The sequence below is a fragment of the Nicotiana tomentosiformis genome, chromosome 8 (assembly GCF_000390325.3).
Source record: "Nicotiana tomentosiformis chromosome 8, ASM39032v3, whole genome shotgun sequence".
Lineage (NCBI taxonomy): Eukaryota > Viridiplantae > Streptophyta > Magnoliopsida > Solanales > Solanaceae > Nicotiana > Nicotiana tomentosiformis.
In genome coordinates this window covers 27,064,498-27,083,537 of record NC_090819.1, presented here as the reverse complement: position 1 = coordinate 27,083,537, position 19,040 = coordinate 27,064,498, and the positions used below count along the sequence as shown (strand labels likewise).

General features: G+C 36.7%; 1 protein-coding gene and 1 non-coding gene across 2 annotated transcripts; one reads left to right on the top strand and one right to left on the bottom strand.

Annotated features, from left to right (window-relative positions):
* The first annotated feature begins 6,242 nt into the window (after nucleotides 1-6,242).
* Nucleotides 6,243-13,537, top strand: LOC104117916 (phospholipase D gamma 1-like). Its single transcript, XM_009629051.4, has 10 exons — nucleotides 6,243-8,327; nucleotides 9,121-9,237; nucleotides 9,846-10,040; nucleotides 10,387-10,635; nucleotides 10,729-10,797; nucleotides 10,879-11,026; nucleotides 11,302-11,450; nucleotides 11,547-11,711; nucleotides 12,009-12,206; nucleotides 12,968-13,537. The coding sequence occupies exons 1-10, from the start codon at nucleotides 6,648-6,650 to the stop codon at nucleotides 13,259-13,261; spliced, it is 3,264 nt and encodes a 1,087-aa protein (XP_009627346.1). The 5' UTR covers nucleotides 6,243-6,647; the 3' UTR covers nucleotides 13,262-13,537.
* Nucleotides 13,538-13,703: 166 nt separating this feature from the next.
* TRNAL-AAG (transfer RNA leucine (anticodon AAG)) lies at nucleotides 13,704-13,784 on the bottom strand. Its single transcript has one exon. It is a non-coding gene; the product is annotated as a tRNA-Leu (tRNA).
* Between the last annotated feature and the right edge of the window lie 5,256 nt (nucleotides 13,785-19,040).

The window sequence follows — 19,040 nt, the reverse complement described above, 5'->3', positions numbered from 1 at the left end:
AGTTGGAGAAGACATTGTAGATTTTGAACTCTAAATATTGTGAAGATGGAGTACAACCAGTCTAAGAAAACGGTTGAAGAGTTAGCAGCTGAACATTATCAGTAGTCTGCTATGTGTTTTAAATGCAGTGGAAATCATCTATGGGTTGACTATCAAGAAGGTATATATTCTTCCTATGATTTGTATTTTGAGCAGTCTCACTCTATTTCTAGTTCGTACAGGTATGAGGATTCATATGGGCACAATTCTGACTCTGGTTGGGATGAATACCCTTATTATGACTGGAATGAAAGCAAAGTGAGACAACCACCTCAAGAGGAGAATGGTAGTTTAGAAGCGCTTATGCATAGGTTCATGAATAGTGTTGAAGAAGGGTTTATGCAAAAGGATAAAGCTATTAAGAACCTAACAACGCAAGTAAGTCAATTAGTAAGTATACTTTTAGAAATCTCATTGTGTTGTGATGGTGAATATATGGAGGAGATACCTTGTGAGAACGAGCCTACTCAAGAGGATGAGCATCCACAGAGAGAGCTTTCAACTGTTCAAGAGGACTCTGATTCAACTGAGATAATTGAAAATAAGGTTGTGGTTGAGTGTGAAGCAACGGAAGAAGAGTTCAAACCCCCCATCCACCTTTCCGCATTTGCAACCTTTAGTAGAAGAGAATGAGAAACAAATGGTCTTGGACATACCAAAGGAATATTCACTTAACCTTTCTTCTTTGTTTTCTTATTCTAACCTTGATCATGTGGATTTTATATTTGGGGATTTACTGGAATATGTATGGATTGATCATGTGAAAGAATGCAGAAACAAGTTAAGGATTATCATGAACGAGCAATTCACCGCTCAAGATGAGGAAAAGAAAGAAAGAAAAGAGCGGGTCTTGTAGGTATCCTCAGAAGAATTGGGCTTAATAAACTCCACAAAAAAATCCCAAGGAGCGAAAACGAGGAATGAATTCAGAATTAGGGGTGGAGTTCATAAGTTCTCGAAAAAGAAGAAAATTCAGGGAAGTTTCCTTTACCTTACACTTTTTAATTATGTGTCATGGGGGACATGTCACAACTTAAAGTGTGGGGTGGGGGATATTTGTACGTATGTATATTAGTTTTCTTTTTGTTAGTTGTAGTAGTTAGAGATAGAAAATAAATGGAAAAACAAACATAAAAAATTTTAAAAATTTAAAATTTTTGATTTTTCCCGACGATGGATATCATGCGACGGGTTTCTTGAGGGATTAAAATCGAAAGAAAAAGACAAAAAAAAATTCTTTTGTTAGGTAGTGTATTAATTCCCCCTTGGTTTTTCTTTGTGTCGCAATTCTTTTTCAAGGATTTTGTTTGAACCGGGTGTAGTTAGTTTTTATTTTTGGTAGGAGTAGGAAACCTTGTGCTATGAATTGAATTGAAGGCAATATCTCTTAACTTTATTATACCTTGAGAATAGTAAGTGCTTTAGTTGTGACGCTTAGGCTCAGTTTTGGACTCTTGTATAAGTACCTTAAATTGTATGATCTTAACTTTGCTTAACTGCTTTTAGTAAAGTGTCTGGAGAGTCCAATCCTGAGTGAGTTATGTTCCATGTGTGTGTGAGGTTTTGTGTTATTTTGTGCATTGCATTTGATATCTAGAACTTGCCCCGTGTATTTGCAAAGAGAAACAGTAGTTTTATTCAGTCTTGGAAGTGATATAGCCAATTATTTGTTGAGCTTGTTATAAGCTTTTGCCCACATAATTGTTATGCATCGTAGTTAACTCCTTTGAGACTATAACCTTGTTTCTTTGGCAACCACATTACAAGACTTACCCATTTGTTTGAATTGACCATCTATTTGAACCTTATACCTCTCGTGAGCACTTGAATTTGTTATGAACTTTGTAAAAGTTGAAGTGTGAGGTAGTTGGTTTGGATTTTGAGTGGAACTATTGAAATAAGGAAGAAGGTGCACTGCATTGGGAAAAAAACTAAGAGCTACTTGAATTGGAAAAAAATGTTGTATTGTTGTGCAAAATATTCCTTGATAGTGGTAACTTGATGTAATTGTGCTTAAAGAAGTAGGGAGTTAATGTATATTGATGTGAAGTTGGAGTTATGGTTTGACATAATTGTAGGGTTTTAAACAATGAAATGTATGTATTAAAGTGCTTAGGGAGGTGTAGTCACTCTTATATCTAAATGTATCCTACCCATCCCGCGGCCTATATTACAACCAAATAAAGTCCTACTTGATCCTTGAGTGAATGAGCTCAATTAGTTGAGTAATACACTATGGGGAAGATTATGGTACGTCTTTTGTGGTACATGAATGTTGTTTCTGAGAGTGAGCAAATTTTTTCTATGTTGAGTTCGTAAATGTTCTTAATTTCTATTGTGTGTGGAACTACTCTTTATTGTTGTGTGAGGGCACTTGATTCATGAAGGAAAGGTAATGTTGTTGACCTCTGTGTTAGTGTAAGTGAGAGGGTTATAAATAATGTATGATGCTTGTGAGTCAAATCTTGAGGCGAGGATGTTATGGTATTGTGCTTATTCTGTTTTAAATACTCTTGGTGTGATGAACTATGAGAGTTGTTGAAAAAGGTCGTGTCTATATGAAGTGTAGTTTGATTGCTCGATTACGAGCAATGGTTTAAGTGTGGGGTGTTGATGGTAGGCTATAATTACGTATTTTAGTCACTTATTGTACTCCAATTCACTACACTTTATTCGTGTTTGAGATTTAATTGGTAGTGTTTTGCACTTATTGTGTGTTTATTGCCTTGTAGGAGTGATTCCAAGCTATGTAGATGTTATGGAATGAATTCGAGCGATTTGGAGATTTGAAGTCTGAGTAAACGCCCAAGGGATTAAGCCGGGATCGTGTTTGGGGGTCGAGGACTAAGTCTGGACGTCAAAACGCAAGATTTGAGTTGCACTCTGAGAAATTTGCACTAGTGCGACGCAGGGTGCGAGGCAGCAGTGTATTTTTGTTGCATGTTGAATTATAGAGCTATCTGGATTTCCCCACTAATGCCCCACATGGCGCGTCGCCCCATGTGGCACGCCTGTGCAATATTTACAGAGTAAATGTCCTATTTCGGCTAGGAAAAGGTTATTTCGTTTGGGCTCGACCCTACTTGGCATAAATATATGGGAAAACGTTATTTTCTGGATTTTTGACACATATTCGACCTGAGAGGGGCTAAGGAGGAGTTGGAAGAATACAAGTACAAGGATTTCATCATTCATTCCTCACTCAAGACACGAGTTTGGATTGAATTTATGTTTTCCTATACTTTAACTTTATTTGTGATGAATTTCTCCATATCTATGGAGTAGTTCTCTTTAGGGTTTGATGGATTTGGTGTATTGATGATTGTTTGTGGATTATAACTCTAGTTTTATGTATTGAAGCGTTTTTGAATGATTTAATTATTGCATCTATATTCACTTGTTCATGTAATCGCGATAGGCATAACTTGTGATATCTTTGCATCATATTGTTAGTTGAATTATTGATTAAACCTAGTTATGAGAATAATCGAAAGAGTTTTTCATAAAGACCAACCCACTACGCATTCTTGCATATCTTCACGTGCTTAAATTGGTTCATCTTGTGAGGTTAAGACTTAATCGAGAGAGGAGTTTTTGCGGAACGTTTGAACTAATAATTGAGTAAATTCGAGAGACTCACTTGAACACTATAAGTGAATTATCTAGAGTTAGATCCCAAACAATTATCTTGCGCCTATCCTATCAACCCTTATCTTCTCCCATTGATAACTTCCTTGCTTATCTTTGTTTCGATTATCATTAGTCAATAGCTTTAGACTCTTAGTTAAGTTTAGTTAGAAATCATATAAATCTCAATTGTTGATCATCTTGGATAGCAATCAAGCTAGAAACTACGAGAATATTGTTTAAATCCAATTCATATGGATACGATAGTATACTATACTATATTTGATTAGCGAGCATAATTTAAGTGTGTGTTTTGCGCTAGTCACTCCTTGAGATGGCCGTTCTTCAACAGCGTCGCCACCTTTTTCTCACAGATGCCGGCAGTCCCCAGTTCTATGATCGTGAGTCCCATGATATTCGCACTATAAGTTAGGATCCCTCTGGCTGGGATCGGATTTGATTGTCTTTGGGAATCGTGCTTCTTTGACATTCCTCTTTGCTGATACCAACTCTACTACGCTGATGTTGAAGTTGTAATCCGATAACCTGGGATATGTGGAGTCTCGGACCTAGGTATCTCTTTTTCTTGTAGCGATCTATTGTTCTGGCCACGACCAGTTCTTCTGTCGGGAGAGAATCTATTCGAGGACCGGAACCCTTTGTTGCCTCGTCATTTGGTTCTCTCGTATGGCAGGAAACGACCTTTAGAAGGTCGCCAGTCCGCATCGAAATTGCTTTCGAACTTATCCTGGTTTTTGTCTCGGCCCCGTCCCTTGGTTGATGTCGGAAACCCGAGCTAATCGTCTTGTATCCTTATTTTTTATTCATAACGGTTATGAACATTCACCTATGTAGTATCTTGGAACTCGAGAAGGATTTCCTTCAGCTTTCGGGAGGCGTCGGAGCTCCTTGGGTTCAAACCCTTTGTGAACACCTTCGCTGCCCACTCGTCTGGTACGGCCGGTAACAAGATCCTTTCTTTTTGGAATCTGATTACGAACTCCTACAGCAATTCAGACTCACCTTGCGTGATCCTAAATATGTCCACCGTACTGGCTTGGACCTTCCTTGCCCCGGCATGGGCCTTTATGAATGAATCTGCAAGCATTTTAAAAGAGTCAATCGAATGTTTGGGTAAGAGTGAATACCATGTAAGGGCCCCTTTTGTGAGGGTTTCACCGAACTTCTTCAGCAAGACCGATTCGATCTCATGTTGAGACAAATTGTTCCCCTTTACAGCTGTGGTATAGGTTGTGATGTGCTCATGTGGATCTAAAGTCCCATCGTATTTTGGTATGTCCGGCATTTTGAACCTTTTCAGAATCAACTCCGGTGTTGCTCTTAGTTCAAACGACAACTGAGTGTATTTTTCGAATCTGGGCCCTTCAAAACTGGTGACGCGTCCGGAATCTGATCCATTCAAGCGTGAAACTCCTTCGCGTTTTGATCCATCCATTTGTTAATTTTTCTCATAAATCTCATAAGCTCAGCTTTGAAGGGATCATTCTCGCTATCGTTACCAGATCCGCTACCGATCCCCCCGACACCATCGGAACTGACCTCACCCCTTGGGGTATTGTTATCAACTCTTTGGGCCCCTTCTGTTTGCGTTATTGGAAGCGCATGATAATGCTTGCTTCAATTCCGTCATCACCTGATCCTGCCTTGAGAGGTGGCCCACGATGGCTTTCTGTTGCTCTCTTAGGAATCTTACTGTTTCCGCAACATGTTCCTTTTCTGCGTCATCGAGAGTTGGCTCCCATACATGTCGGGGGTACTGTCCTTCACGGACCGGGGTTGTCTCATCCCTCTCATTGCGGGCATCGCCCATTGAATCCTCATGTTGAGGCAGATTTTCATGTCCCTCAACGTTGTGTGCGATGTTGACACTGTTAGCTGCCATTTTCGATTCTTGCTAAGGAACAAAGAATCAAACAAGTTAGTAATAAACGCAAGGATCAACTCAATTACACAGTTGTCTAAGCCCCACGGTGGGCGCCAAACTGTTTACCCGTAAAACGGTACAGTTGAATTTGTTATGTGGTTTATAAATAAGCGAACCAATTTGATCCAAAACTAGTAAATAAACAAGATTAAAAGTAAGACTTATAGCTATACCTAGGGCCATAAATGCAAATATTCTCTGCAACGGCTGCTCATTGAATGTCAGAGAATATTCTTCATTGAATGTTATCTGATGGCAAATATTCGACCTACTCCCGTTGACCATGCTCCCTTCAGGGTTTATCCGATACCAACTGCTGCTTGTTGTTCCCGGTACTTATAGTTACTTGACTCGCCTTTTACCTGTCTTCAATTCCACGTGGATGCTATCATTCGACCATTTATTACGGACCAATTTTACCCTATACAATCACTATCTATATTTATGTAATAAAACTTTTTAAATTGCCGATAGAGAAAAAATGATAGAGTGAGACAGGGAAAAGGTAAGGATAAGATGGTCCTTTAACTTTTAATGGGTATTTTGTTAATTTAAATTTCAACTTAGAGGATTCCCATTTTTACTATAGTACGATGATGATACGATGATATAGAAAGGCATGAGTTACAATTCAAAACCTCATGGGAGGTCTGTGATTATTTCTAAAATAAAATGTTGCATTAGAATTTAGGGATCTGCATGCCACATAGTTAAAGATGTTCGTTTGATCTCCCTCCCCATGTTCTCATTTTCCGACACAGTGGACGATTGTTGTCGCTCTTTTTTGGTATATCCATCTGATCCTCTGTAAATCTTCTTTCTCTTCTTCTTTAAATGGACCTCTAAAGGTACTTATTTCTTTCACAATTTCTTTTAATTACTATAATTCCTTCCATTGAAGGATCCCTTTGGTATTTTCTTCTTCGTTGCATGATCAATGTCATTTCTTTATATTTGAAAAAGCCAACGCTTGATCAGTTTGCATGTTTATGTATCCCAAAAGCATAAGTAAAATTCAGTCTGATTTAGTACATTAATGGATAATAACAAGTCTTCTTCACCAACATATCCATATAACACAGCTCCTCCATCTTCGACAAATAATCAACCGTATACTTCTACTTTAAATTTTGGATCCGTCTCTACATATCCTCCTCCTCCATATCCACAATACATTCATTATCATCCACCTCTTTACACTACTCAACATTCTGGTCACCTTAACTACCATTATCCACCAGAATCAGCACTTAGACCCCACCAAAATAATATCCCTTTAGACTATAGTAATTATCCCTCACCATCACATGTAATTGGCCCTTCTCCTTATATATTCCATGCATATCACCCTCCTCAAATATCTTCTTCTAGCCTTTTTCTTCAACAGCAAGGGAGTTTCAAGTTTGGTTCATATCAAAGTCCATTAGAGAGACAACCATCCCAAGGACATAATCAATCTCCTAGCCTCCAGCATCAAGATAGTTTATCATCTGTTAGTAGTTCTGCGGCGAGTAGTTTATCATCTGTAAATAGTTCTGTGGCTAACTCTGATCATTGTAAAAATGAGCCTTCTTCTATAGATGATCACCTATCAAATGTTCATTTGTATGATAATCATACTCCTGCCCCTGCATTAGCATCAGTTCCTAATGTCACTGCAACATATCACTTAGGACCAAGAGCTGTAGTGACTAACTACAATGTCCAAGGAACTATATATGGACATCCTAATTCCTCATTCTCAAAGAGTGAAGCATCTTCTGTTGTCCAATTCGAGTCGTCTTCTGAACCAACTCATTCAAGAACAAGTAGTGGTGAACTACAAAATAATTGGGGTATGCAAGTTATGCCATTTATGCCTTCTAAAAAGGTTTTGCTCTTACATGGGAATCTTGATATTTGGGTATGTGAAGCAAGAAACCTCCCAAACTTGGACATGTTCCATAAGACCATAGGGGATATGTTTAACAAAATGGGGACAAAGATTGATGGGAACCTAGGTAACATGACAAGCGATCCATACGTGTCAATTACAGTAGCAGGTGCAGTTATCGGGCGTACTTATGTCATAAACAATAATGAAAATCCAGTGTGGATGCAACATTTTAATGTACCTGTTGCACATTATGCTGCTGAAGTACAATTTCTTGTAAAGGATAATGATATGGTAGGTTCACAGCTTATAGGGACAGTAGCAGTCCCAGTGGATCATATATATGGAGGGGGGAAAATTGAAGGGTTCTTTCCAATCTTGAACAATGGAAAACCTTGCAAGGCCGGAGCTGTTTTAAGGCTATCAATTCAGTATTACCCGATGGATCAATTAAGCTTTTACCACCATGGAGTTGGAGCAGGTCCTGAGTATTATGGGGTTCCAGGGACTTATTTTCCACTTAGGATGGGTGGATCAGTTACTCTTTATCAAGATGCTCATGTGCCTGATGGATGTCTTCCAAATTTGAAGCTTGACAATGGGATGCAACATGTACATGGAAAGTGCTGGCACGACATATTTGATGCAATATGCCAAGCTCGACGATTGATATACATTACTGGATGGTCAGTGTGGCATAAAGTGAGACTGGTTAGAGATGATGATTCTGTAGAATCTAGCTCTCTTGGGGAACTTTTGAAGTCAAAATCACAAGAAGGAGTGAGAGTGTTGCTTCTCGTGTGGGATGACCCCACTTCAAGAAGCATCCTTGGCTATAAAACGGTAAATCAATGTATTTGTGATGAACTGCAAATTTATTTTTAGGTGTAGCAATTGCATATTCAAGAATCTTCGTGGGACTCGAATGAATCTGTGTCTTAGGTTGTTGTTTGCAAGGATTTTTTTAATGGTTTGATATAGATTTCTTCAGTTATCCTTTTTCTTTTCAGATGATGGTGCAAAGTCTTAGAAGTACATATCTGTGTATTCACATTCACATACATTCTATCTGCTATCTGCTATCTGCTGTTTGTTAATTGATTGCCAATGCTCGCAATCATAGGCACTTTGATTGTAGTAAATTGACAGCTAATTTAAACTACAAAGAAGAATGAGTTTAATTTATGGATGACAGTCTTTAAAATTTGTTGCATCAGCTAATACAGGTGGAATGAATCCATTCATCAATTTTGCAAGATTGCTTGTAATTCTATCATATCTAAGGATGATGCATTTGTTAATATTCATTCATTCCAATAGGATGAACTAATGATGTACCTTTTTAGGATTTATTTAATAATGCTAATATATTATGCCACCGAGGGTCTATCAGAAATAGCCTCTCTACCTTCACAATAAGCCTCTCTACCTTCATAATATAGGGATAAGGTCTGCGTACACACTACCCTCCCCAGACTCGCACTTGTGGAATAACACTGGGTTTGTTGTTGTTGTTAATATATTAGGCATCTTTGATCTTTTTGATTTTCATGTGAACTTGGCAGCATTTGGGTTGATGTTCTTCTGTCAACTTAATGTAGCTTTAGTTTTTATGATTTAAATTTGAAACATCCAGGACGGCGTAATGCAAACCCACGATGAAGAGACCCGTCGTTTTTTCAAGCATTCATCTGTGCAAGTGTTGCTTTGTCCTCGTGTGGCAGGAAAACGTCATAGCTGGGCTAAGCAGAGGGTATGTTAGTTATATTGTTACTTTTGATAGTTATTTTGGCAATGTACTGCATCATTTTTAGCATAATTTGTGGCATTTTGGGAAAATTCTGAGTTCTTTAGGAAGCTTATCTGAAATCAGAAGAGCTGCAAGCTTGGATGTTGAGTTGCTGCTGTTTAAAATCCTCCTCTATTCTTAATACATTTGTAGATTCATATTTGGTACCTATATATTCTCCTTTATTTCCCTTCCTTGCTAAATGGACAGATGAATTTCGTGCGAGCTATTGTCAATGATAGTCTCTCAACAAAATAAAGTATGATCAAACATTAATGCTTGTTTAACTATATTTTCCTGCCTTTCTTCTATGTTTCTTTTCTAAAACATCCAAGTACCAAACATTGAGGATGTGTGTTGATGCCCCACTATGTGGTAGAAGATTCTTGTCGGCTCTTGTATTGCATGATATATACCAGTTTGTCTTAATAGTTTAAAACTGCAGGTCTTTCCTCATGAGGCAAAGTGTATAAGAAGTTTATATCTTGGTGTTGTTCCGCCAGATACTGCTCAATCTAAATTAATTGTTTAAATTTTCCCCGAGACTAACATCTTATAAATCTGCTATTCAGGAAGTTGGAGTAATTTATACACATCATCAGAAAACTGTGATAGTGGATGCTGATGCTGGAAACAACCGGAGAAAAATCATAGCATTTGTGGGAGGACTTGACTTGTGCGATGGGCGATATGATACTCCAGAACATCCTATATTTAGAACCCTGCAGACAGTGCACTCAGATGACTATCATAATCCCACTTATACAGTAACTTCATTTCCTTGCTATCACTTGCTTGTTTTTCGAATATATTGATTAGAAATTGTTCATTTGGTTCTCGACTTTCCACCATTTATAATATTTATGTGAACACCATCTCTTTCCTTGCATAAGGATACTGATCTGAAGCTAATATGTTAACTTGCTTGGCGAGGGTTTACAATCACAATCGTGATGTCTAAAACTATATGTTCAGACCTATTAGTCCATCTTATAGTCGTGTTTCTTTACAGATGGAAAAGAATTCATGTCCTAACATTTCCCTTTCCATCTTACAAATAAACATCACTTTTCGTGTTTCTTGGACAGTAATCCATCTGAATGTACTTAACAGGGGAGTACTACTGGATGTCCAAGAGAACCATGGCATGACTTGCACTGTAAAATCGATGGTCCAGCAGCATATGATGTTCTGACCAATTTCGAGGAACGTTGGTTAAAGGCTTCAAAGCCCCAGGGTATCAGAAAATCGAAGAAATATGATGATTCTTTGCTCCGAATAGAAAGAATGGCTGAAATTCTTGGTATTGCTGAGACTTCATCTACAAGCAGCAGCACCGATCCTGATAATTGGCATGTGCAGGTGAGTTATGAACTTAGTATCAACAGCTTTAGAGATTTAACTGGAGGACTAGCATTGATCTTGTGGATAAATTTTCTTTCCTTTCTTACACAGATCTTACGCTCTATTGACTCAAATTCAGTCAAAGGCTTTCCCAAGGATCCTAAGGAAGCTACAATGAAGGTGAGAAAGATAGCTGGAGAAGGGGGTGTCAAAATATAGTTTATTTACAATTATTCTAATTTTCTCTTTTTAATCTTGCAGAACCTGGTATGTGGGAAAAATGTACTTATTGACATGAGTATCCACACGGCATATGTGAAAGCCATTCGTGCTGCGCAACATTTCATTTACATTGAAAATCAGTACTTCATTGGTTCCTCATACAATTGGAGTCAATATAATGATGTGGGTAAGTAATTGTTCTTTCTCTGTGTAAAGCACTGCAATCAAATGTCACCCTATGATGAATAGGTAACCCTAAGATAAATGTCAATTCTTGTAGGTAAGCCCATCACGTATAGGTTTGAGATCTTACCATTCCAACCATATTTGCATCTTTGTTTGGTTAACGGATCTTACCTTTTGACAATTTTACATATATTGGAAGAATGCATAATACTTTAGACTTCCTCATTCTTCTGTCGCCTTAGCATTTCAGATACCTGAGCATACTGTTTTATGCAGGTGCCAATAATCTGATTCCAATGGAAATTGCACTTAAAATTTGCGAAAAGATAAGAGCACATCAAAGGTTTGCAGCATATATTGTCATCCCCATGTGGCCAGAGGGTGATCCAACTGGGGCTGCTACACAGAGAATTCTTTTTTGGCAGGTAAAAACTACCTAAACGGCTGAGTTGACAAAGAAGAATCAAGCTGTAGTCACCAAGCTATCTTCTAACATTTGCTAATTGTACTACTTTGTGTAGCATAAGACGATGCAAATGATGTATGAGACTATTTACAAGTGTTTAGTGGAGGTTGGACTCGAGGATGCTTTCTCGCCACAAGATTATTTGAACTTCTTCTGTCTTGGTAACCGTGAGGCCGATGAAGGGGAAAATGAGAATGCCGGTGCTGCTAACACTCCCCAGGTACTTCCATATTACGTCCCTTCTCCGACGAAAGAACCCAAACAATCCCAAAATTCTATCTACTTTTGGAATTCTCTCTTTTTTCTTTACTTTGCTCATCTCTTCTTGCCTAAACGCATCATCGCAAGATGGAACCTTTGCTTATGCTTTTTTTTGAAGGATAAGTCTTCGTAAACCACCTAGTACTAGGAGCTTCGCCTTTTAATTTCCTCCTAAATTTGTTGTAAAACTCTCTGCCTAGACTCTAGCTAGCACAGTTCAAATTGTTAATCACATGGTTTAAATATGATGTTTCAGGCACTGAGTAGAAAATACAGAAGATTTATGATATATGTTCATTCTAAAGGAATGATTGTGGATGATGAGTATGTCACACTGGGATCTGCAAACATCAACCAACGCTCGCTAGAAGGCACTAGAGACACAGAGATAGCGATGGGAGCATATCAACCTCATCATACATGGGCAAGAAAACAGTCAAGTCCTGGCGGACAGGTAATCCATTAGCAAAATTCTATATATGGACTGAATAATTTAGTTGGAATATCAAATCCAGGAGAAGCTGTGTGTTATGAACTTGGAAATTCTTCTCTCTATTTTACTTCTAGCTAATACTGTAAGAGCTGATCCCTCACCTCTTTCCCCCACCTGCCTAAAGAATAAAAGAATAAAAAAGAAGGTATTACTTAAGTCTTAACTTCTGTACCGTTTTAGGAGACAGCCAATTTGAGAACCAATTGAGAAAATGATAGATGAAAAACTAGCTTAGTCATGAGATTTCCAACTCCATTTACCAATTATGGATGTATTTTAACTTTCAAAATTCGTACTTTCTAGTCTCTTACGCTGTGCCAACCCCCCTAAAAAAAATAATCAACTTCTGTAACAAATATTTAGAGTTGTATGCACAATACGCTGAGGGAAGAGAACAACTTTCAATATTAGCTGACTGGTTACAAGGATCATATATTTTGAAAGCTAGATCGAGTTTTAAAATGTATTAATCGTGGAGGAGGTTTCAATATAACTGATCTGTATATCCAATGTCTATAATTGCTATTGATATATTCATAACGCAATGTCTTTTGACATTTGGAACTTAGTTCAGGTTGCTACATATGTCCTCTTTTCCTTGTCCCAAATGTGAACTTGACTCATTTTCTGTTAGATGGTTTTCGCTCAATGCTACCGTTTGATGTTTTATTTTCGCTCAATGCAATTATCTGATCCCTTTGTTATGTCTTTGTGTAATGTAGATATATAGATATAGAATGTCTCTCTGGGCTGAGCATCTTGGAGTTGTCGATGACTACTTTACACGTCCAGAGTCTCTAGAATGCGTAAGGCGTGTTAGATCAATGGGTGAAGCAAACTGGAAACAATTTGCATCTGATGAAGTAACTGAAATGAGAGGGCATCTCCTAAAGTACCCTGTTGAAGTTGATAGGAGAGGCAAGGTGAAGAATCTTCCTGGATTTGAACAATTTCCAGATGTTGGTGGAGATATAATTGGATCATTCCTAGCCATTCAAGAAAATCTTACCATTTGAATTTCTCATTTCTTTCCTAACTTGTACTTAGAGACTAATAATAATAAGTGTACTAAGCTCTCGTTATGTGCGGGATTTGTGGAAGAGTCCGACCACATTCAATCTATTGTTTGCAATCTTACTTTGCATTTTTGGACAAGGATGTTCCACGGCGACCTCCTAGTCATACAACCATAATAGTAGCAGAAAATTGGTTAGTTATTTTTTCCAAGGTCTCTATGAATTGGACTGTAGCTTGTACCATTCATTTTGAAGAAACTTAGTTCTTTGCTTTCATGACTCGCTGCTTTTATTTACGTTTGTGCACAAAGGCACGGGTGAGGGCTTTCTTTTGCTTTGAAGAAATTTTGAGACCAGAAATTAAGTCAATTTTGGTCAAAAATGTGATTTATTAGACAATAGTGTAATTGAGAAACGTTTTGCAATAAAAAATAACAAAATTTGTTGAGAGTGGGATTTGAACCCACGCCCTTTCGGACCAGAACCTTAATCTGGCGCCTTAGACCAACTCGGCCATCTCAACTCATGAAATGATTTTTGTTAATATTTATGGAAAATTATATTACATTTGCGATGTGGTTTAGTATCACTAACATAGCATAACTGACCTAATATCAATTCACAATCAAATGAAATTTTGTATCCAACTTATATGTTGATATTCTCCTTTCTATTATGTCGCGTCAATCTGGACCAGTTGATATTGTATAAATATCATAAAAATCCTCCTACCTTTTTAATTAAAGAAAAAGAAGATCAAAATCATAAAAAGATTTTCGTTACAACGGGGGCGGCTCCGGGGCATTTGAGGCCTAAGGCCAAAGTCAAATGTGAGGCCTAAGTATTTAAATTTAAAAAAAAAATTAAATGATATGTATGGAGTAAAATTAATGAAATACCAAATAAAAATAATACTAGAAAGATATTACCCGATTACTAATTCAGGAAGTTTGAAGAATGAAAACTTTGAGTCCAAAATATCTAGTTATTGCTTGTCTACTTCAAAATTCTTGCTGTAAATCTTGAAAACTATACTATAGTTTTTATAAAGTAATAGAAGTATAGAACTATTGGAATCTTAAAAATATTATTGAACACTTGAACTAATAAATTTTTGGAGAAAGAAGGTGAAAAATAAAATTTTGGAGAAAGAAAAAAATATTGGAGAAAGAATTCAAGAAGGACTAAAGAGAAAGGAAGAAGATATGTAGGTTCTGGAATATGAAGAGTAAGATTGAAACATTGGAAAAGAAAGAGTAAAAAATAGAATTATTAAATCAACTCAAATTAAAAATTATTCATCTATCATTTTTAAGTAAGTTAAATTTTTACTTTATTTACTCTAAAAGATTTTCTTTCAATTTATATGAGAAACATAAAAGTACTACTACATATTATTTTTTTAAAATACATATGAAGTATATATTATTTCTAAAAAATATGACCCCTCAAAATTGGGGCTAAGGCACATGCCTTACCCGCCCTACTATTAGAGCCGGTCTTTCGTTACAAGAGGTAGTTTAAGGTTTAAACTTTAAACAAAGGCAGAATACATAAGCAGTACCTTAAACTTGTCTGTTTTGTTTTTCACACTTGAACTAAGACTTGTTTCTATCCAAAACCTCAACTATATTTAAACTGTGTCAATTAAACACATATTTTACATTTCTAAACAAAGTTTAGTGTGTGAGAGTGACTTGCTATGACATAGGGGTGTTCAAAATCAAACCGAAATCGAAAACCGAACCGAAATCGAAGCTTAATGGTTTATTGGTATCGGGTTAACGGTTTAACGGACGGGGAACTGATTGAAATTTTTTTATTAACGGCTTATCGGTTTGGGGGCGAATTATTCAATTTTCTTAACGGATAATCCGTTAATCCGTTAAGAATATATATATATATATATATATATATATATATATATATAAAATTTATTTTTATCCATATATATATTAAATATAAAAAACTCTTCTACTTCTTCCGGCTATTTGCTTAGCTTATTCTCCCACCCTACTATAAGATTGTTTAAACTGTTGTCTATGGTTCACCTCTACTTTTGTTTTTTAAAACTAATGCCTGCTGTCTATGTTTAATAGAAGAACAACAGTGTTGTTGCCACAACTTTTATCCCACAATATTGACGATAGTACTGTCTTGAATTATGTTCTGGGGAAATAGCGCATCTGCGTTTTCTGTAAATTATTTACTTCTTATAATCCATACCTATTTCTATACATAACTGCCTTTTGCTCGGTGTTGTTTGTATGGTTAATGATATAGCGTGAAATGCCTGGTTGAGAGTTTAAGTTAGAAATTTGAAGTTGTTGTTTGAACTTTGAAGCTACATAAATTCAAGCTCTGTTAGGCGTTAGCTATAGGCCAAACATTTCTGTGTATTCTGCTCACTTATGGATTAATTATTTTGAAATATGTATCCTCGACTCACTTTGAATATAGACTGAAATTTCCTATTCTGAATTTGTATGCTAGGCGTTAACAGACATATGTATGTCCGGACTCATGTAATGTAGTCTGCTTTGGGATTTAATGGTAGGCGTTAACATACATGTATGTCTGGACTCATATGTAGTCTGCTTTGGGATGTAATCTAGCCTACAATGTGTTCTACTTTTTTCACTCTACAACACATGACACACTACATCATTCTTATGTAGGCGTTAGCAGACATGTTTGTCGGGACTCAATGTGTAATTTCCTATTATGAATTTGTATGCTAGGCGGTCAACAAACAATTAATGCACGCAATATAGATTTAATTAGGCCGATAAACCGCCCGATAAGAGCTAAACCGATACCAATCCGCCCGATATCTTATCGGGAGGCTAGCAGATTAATACATTTAAAAGCCGATAACCGTTAAGTCAAACCGTTAAGAGTAATTAACCGCTCAATCCGCCCGATAAGCAGCCCTACCATGACATACCAAATATTAACAATGAGAAAAAGCCAGGTCAAAAATAAAAGAGCCAAAATATGAAGAGAAAAAAAAATAAAAAAATAATACGGGAAAAAGAAGAACGCCGACGAAACGAATGATATTTTCTTGGTTACCAAGTCTGTAAAATAGGTGAATGGTGTTTTCTTCGTTATCAATCTGCGAAAGAAACACAACCGGCCTGAAAAAAGGAAGAAAAAACAAAACCACCATCTGTGAATGCCACTCGTTGTTCAACTAGTGAAGGCGCTGGAGATATGAAGATACAATCTGCAAAATTGACCCTTTCTTGTGAAAAAGAAATGTAATGTATGTGCTCTTTGAAATGGATATAGCTCTGTTTCAGCTGGTGAAGGCTTTGGAGATATTAGGATGAAATCTTGGTAAATTTTGAGAATTCTAACGGTCAGAATCTGAGGAGGGGAGAGGTGATCGTGACCAGTTTAAAGTTGCCAAGTCTCTACGGTGGTGGCCAGATCTATGGTGGGGGAAGAGTGGCGATGGTCGGATCTGAGAAAAAGAAGAAGGTGCTATAATGGCGATGGTCATGGCGGTTGCCGGAATCAGTAAAAGGTGGCTGCAAAATTTGTCACCAGAAAATTATTTTCCGGCGAAGTATTCACATTTTCTGGCGACACGCGCTTTATTTTCAGTGAGATGCACGCTATGTGCCAACTCAGGAAGTTGTGGCTCATAGTGTCCAATTGCAACAAGCCTTACCACATGTGTTTAACGGCTTATTTGGATGGTTGTCTCTCATTGTATTGTATTTTATTGTTATCCCAAAATAATATTTATTTTGATTGTTTCATTAAAACTGGTTGTATTGTATTGTTAAATTTATTATTTCGGAATAATAAAAAGTCTCATTTTTTTAAACAACCGATTTAGTGTGGTGGGATTGTTTCCTATTTTTCTTTCAAATTATACCCTAACTTATTACTCCATAATTTTATTTTATCCTTTACCTTTTTTTATTATTTTAACTCCAAATCTCTCATCTATAACCTACTTTTTTTTCGTCCATTTTTTCTCAAAACTTCTGTCACTTCCAACTCCAACGTAAAATTGCTAATTTTATTAGAATTTGCATGAATTTAGTTGCTCAATCTATTTACAAGACATATTTGGTGATAAATTATTAGAAAGGGATTTTTTAAAATTATTTTTATGCGTAATTCTTGATAAATTTAATATTTATATAATTGAGGGTATTTTGATAAACTTATCAGTTACAGTACAGTACAATACAGTCAAACCAAATAGCAAAATATTATTTAACAACAGCAAACAATACAATCTATCCAAACATTGTATTTATAAAACGGTACAATACAATACATTATAAAACGATGAGTAACAACCATGCAAACATGCCCGTAAGTAAAAAACTGGATAAGTTTAAGGGGCTGTGTATATTCAGCCCAAAGGCAAGCAATGCTAAAAGATCTATCCTTTAACAGTTTTTTTATCAAGGTCCCTACTAGGCAGAGTAAACTAAGTGGGCGTTTGGACATAAGAATTGTAAAATTCCAAAATAAGGGGGAAAATTTTTCAAGTGAAAATGGTATTTAAAATTTAAAGTTGTGTTTGGACATGAATATAATTTTGGGTTGTGTAGGCATATAAATTTTATTAAAATTAAATCCATGAAATAATTTGGACTATATTTTGAATTCAAGATATATTGGTCCAAATAAACATATGGGCTAATATAATTGAATTAATTGTATAAGTCCAATATAAATGGATTAAATAAATAAGTCTTAATCCATTGGGCTAGCCCATTTAATTGGGCTAAAGTGATGAGCACACTTCATTAAGCCCAAAATGTCATCCTCCTGGAGGCCTAGTTTGGTGCCACGTGTCAAATGATGTGGTGCGCCAAATCAAACGGAAGAGCCAATAGGATCATGCCACGTGTCAAATGACATGGCACGCCAAGTCAAACGGAAAAGTCAATAGGATCATGTCATGTGTCAAAATAACAAAGCATACCAAGTCAAATTGAAAGGCCAATGAAAATGTGCCACATGTGCAAGTGACATGTTCTAGCCAATCAAATACGGTTTTGTCACTCTTCAATCTGATTGGTCGGAAAGAGTTTGTTCTCATCACAACTCTTCCCTCCCACAACTATAAATAGAGGTCTTCATAACTTAGAAAGACACTAGAAGTTATAAAAAGAAGCAAGAGGGAGCTCGTGGATCAAACGATACGGATCTCTCTAAAAGCTACAAGCATTCAAATGTTCTAAGGATTAAAAGATCAAGACGAAGATTTAAGAACAAGCTGCAAGCCCTTGCATTAAAAATACGTCCAGATCAAGATCAAGCTTCAAGCACTTGGATTAAAATAAAATAAAATTCAAGATTAAGCTCGGAGGCTCTTTTATTTACTATTGAAAAGAAGAATCACAAGATTCATAGAGATTGTAACACTCAATTATTTGAAATAAAATACAACAATTGTTGCAATATTTTTCGGTCTTGATTTTATTTTCTCAACGCAATTTATTGTCTACAAATTCTAGCATGCCCAGTGGGACAATCTCTACCTCTCATCTCAACTTTTCAAATCACCAAAGTTCAAGAACATTGAAATGGCTTCAAAGAAAATCAACTCCAGTTCAACTTCCACCAAGACTGCTAATTCCATGTTCTATGCTGATGTGGAAAGCATCCTCAATGTTACCTTTGGAAGCGTTAGACCAGTTATGAGGAGCAAAGCAAACTCGTTAGGATAACAAGCACCCCAAGTGCCGTCCGCATCAACCCTTATTTTCGGATCTTCATCCTCAAAAGGAGCAAGATCTTCCAT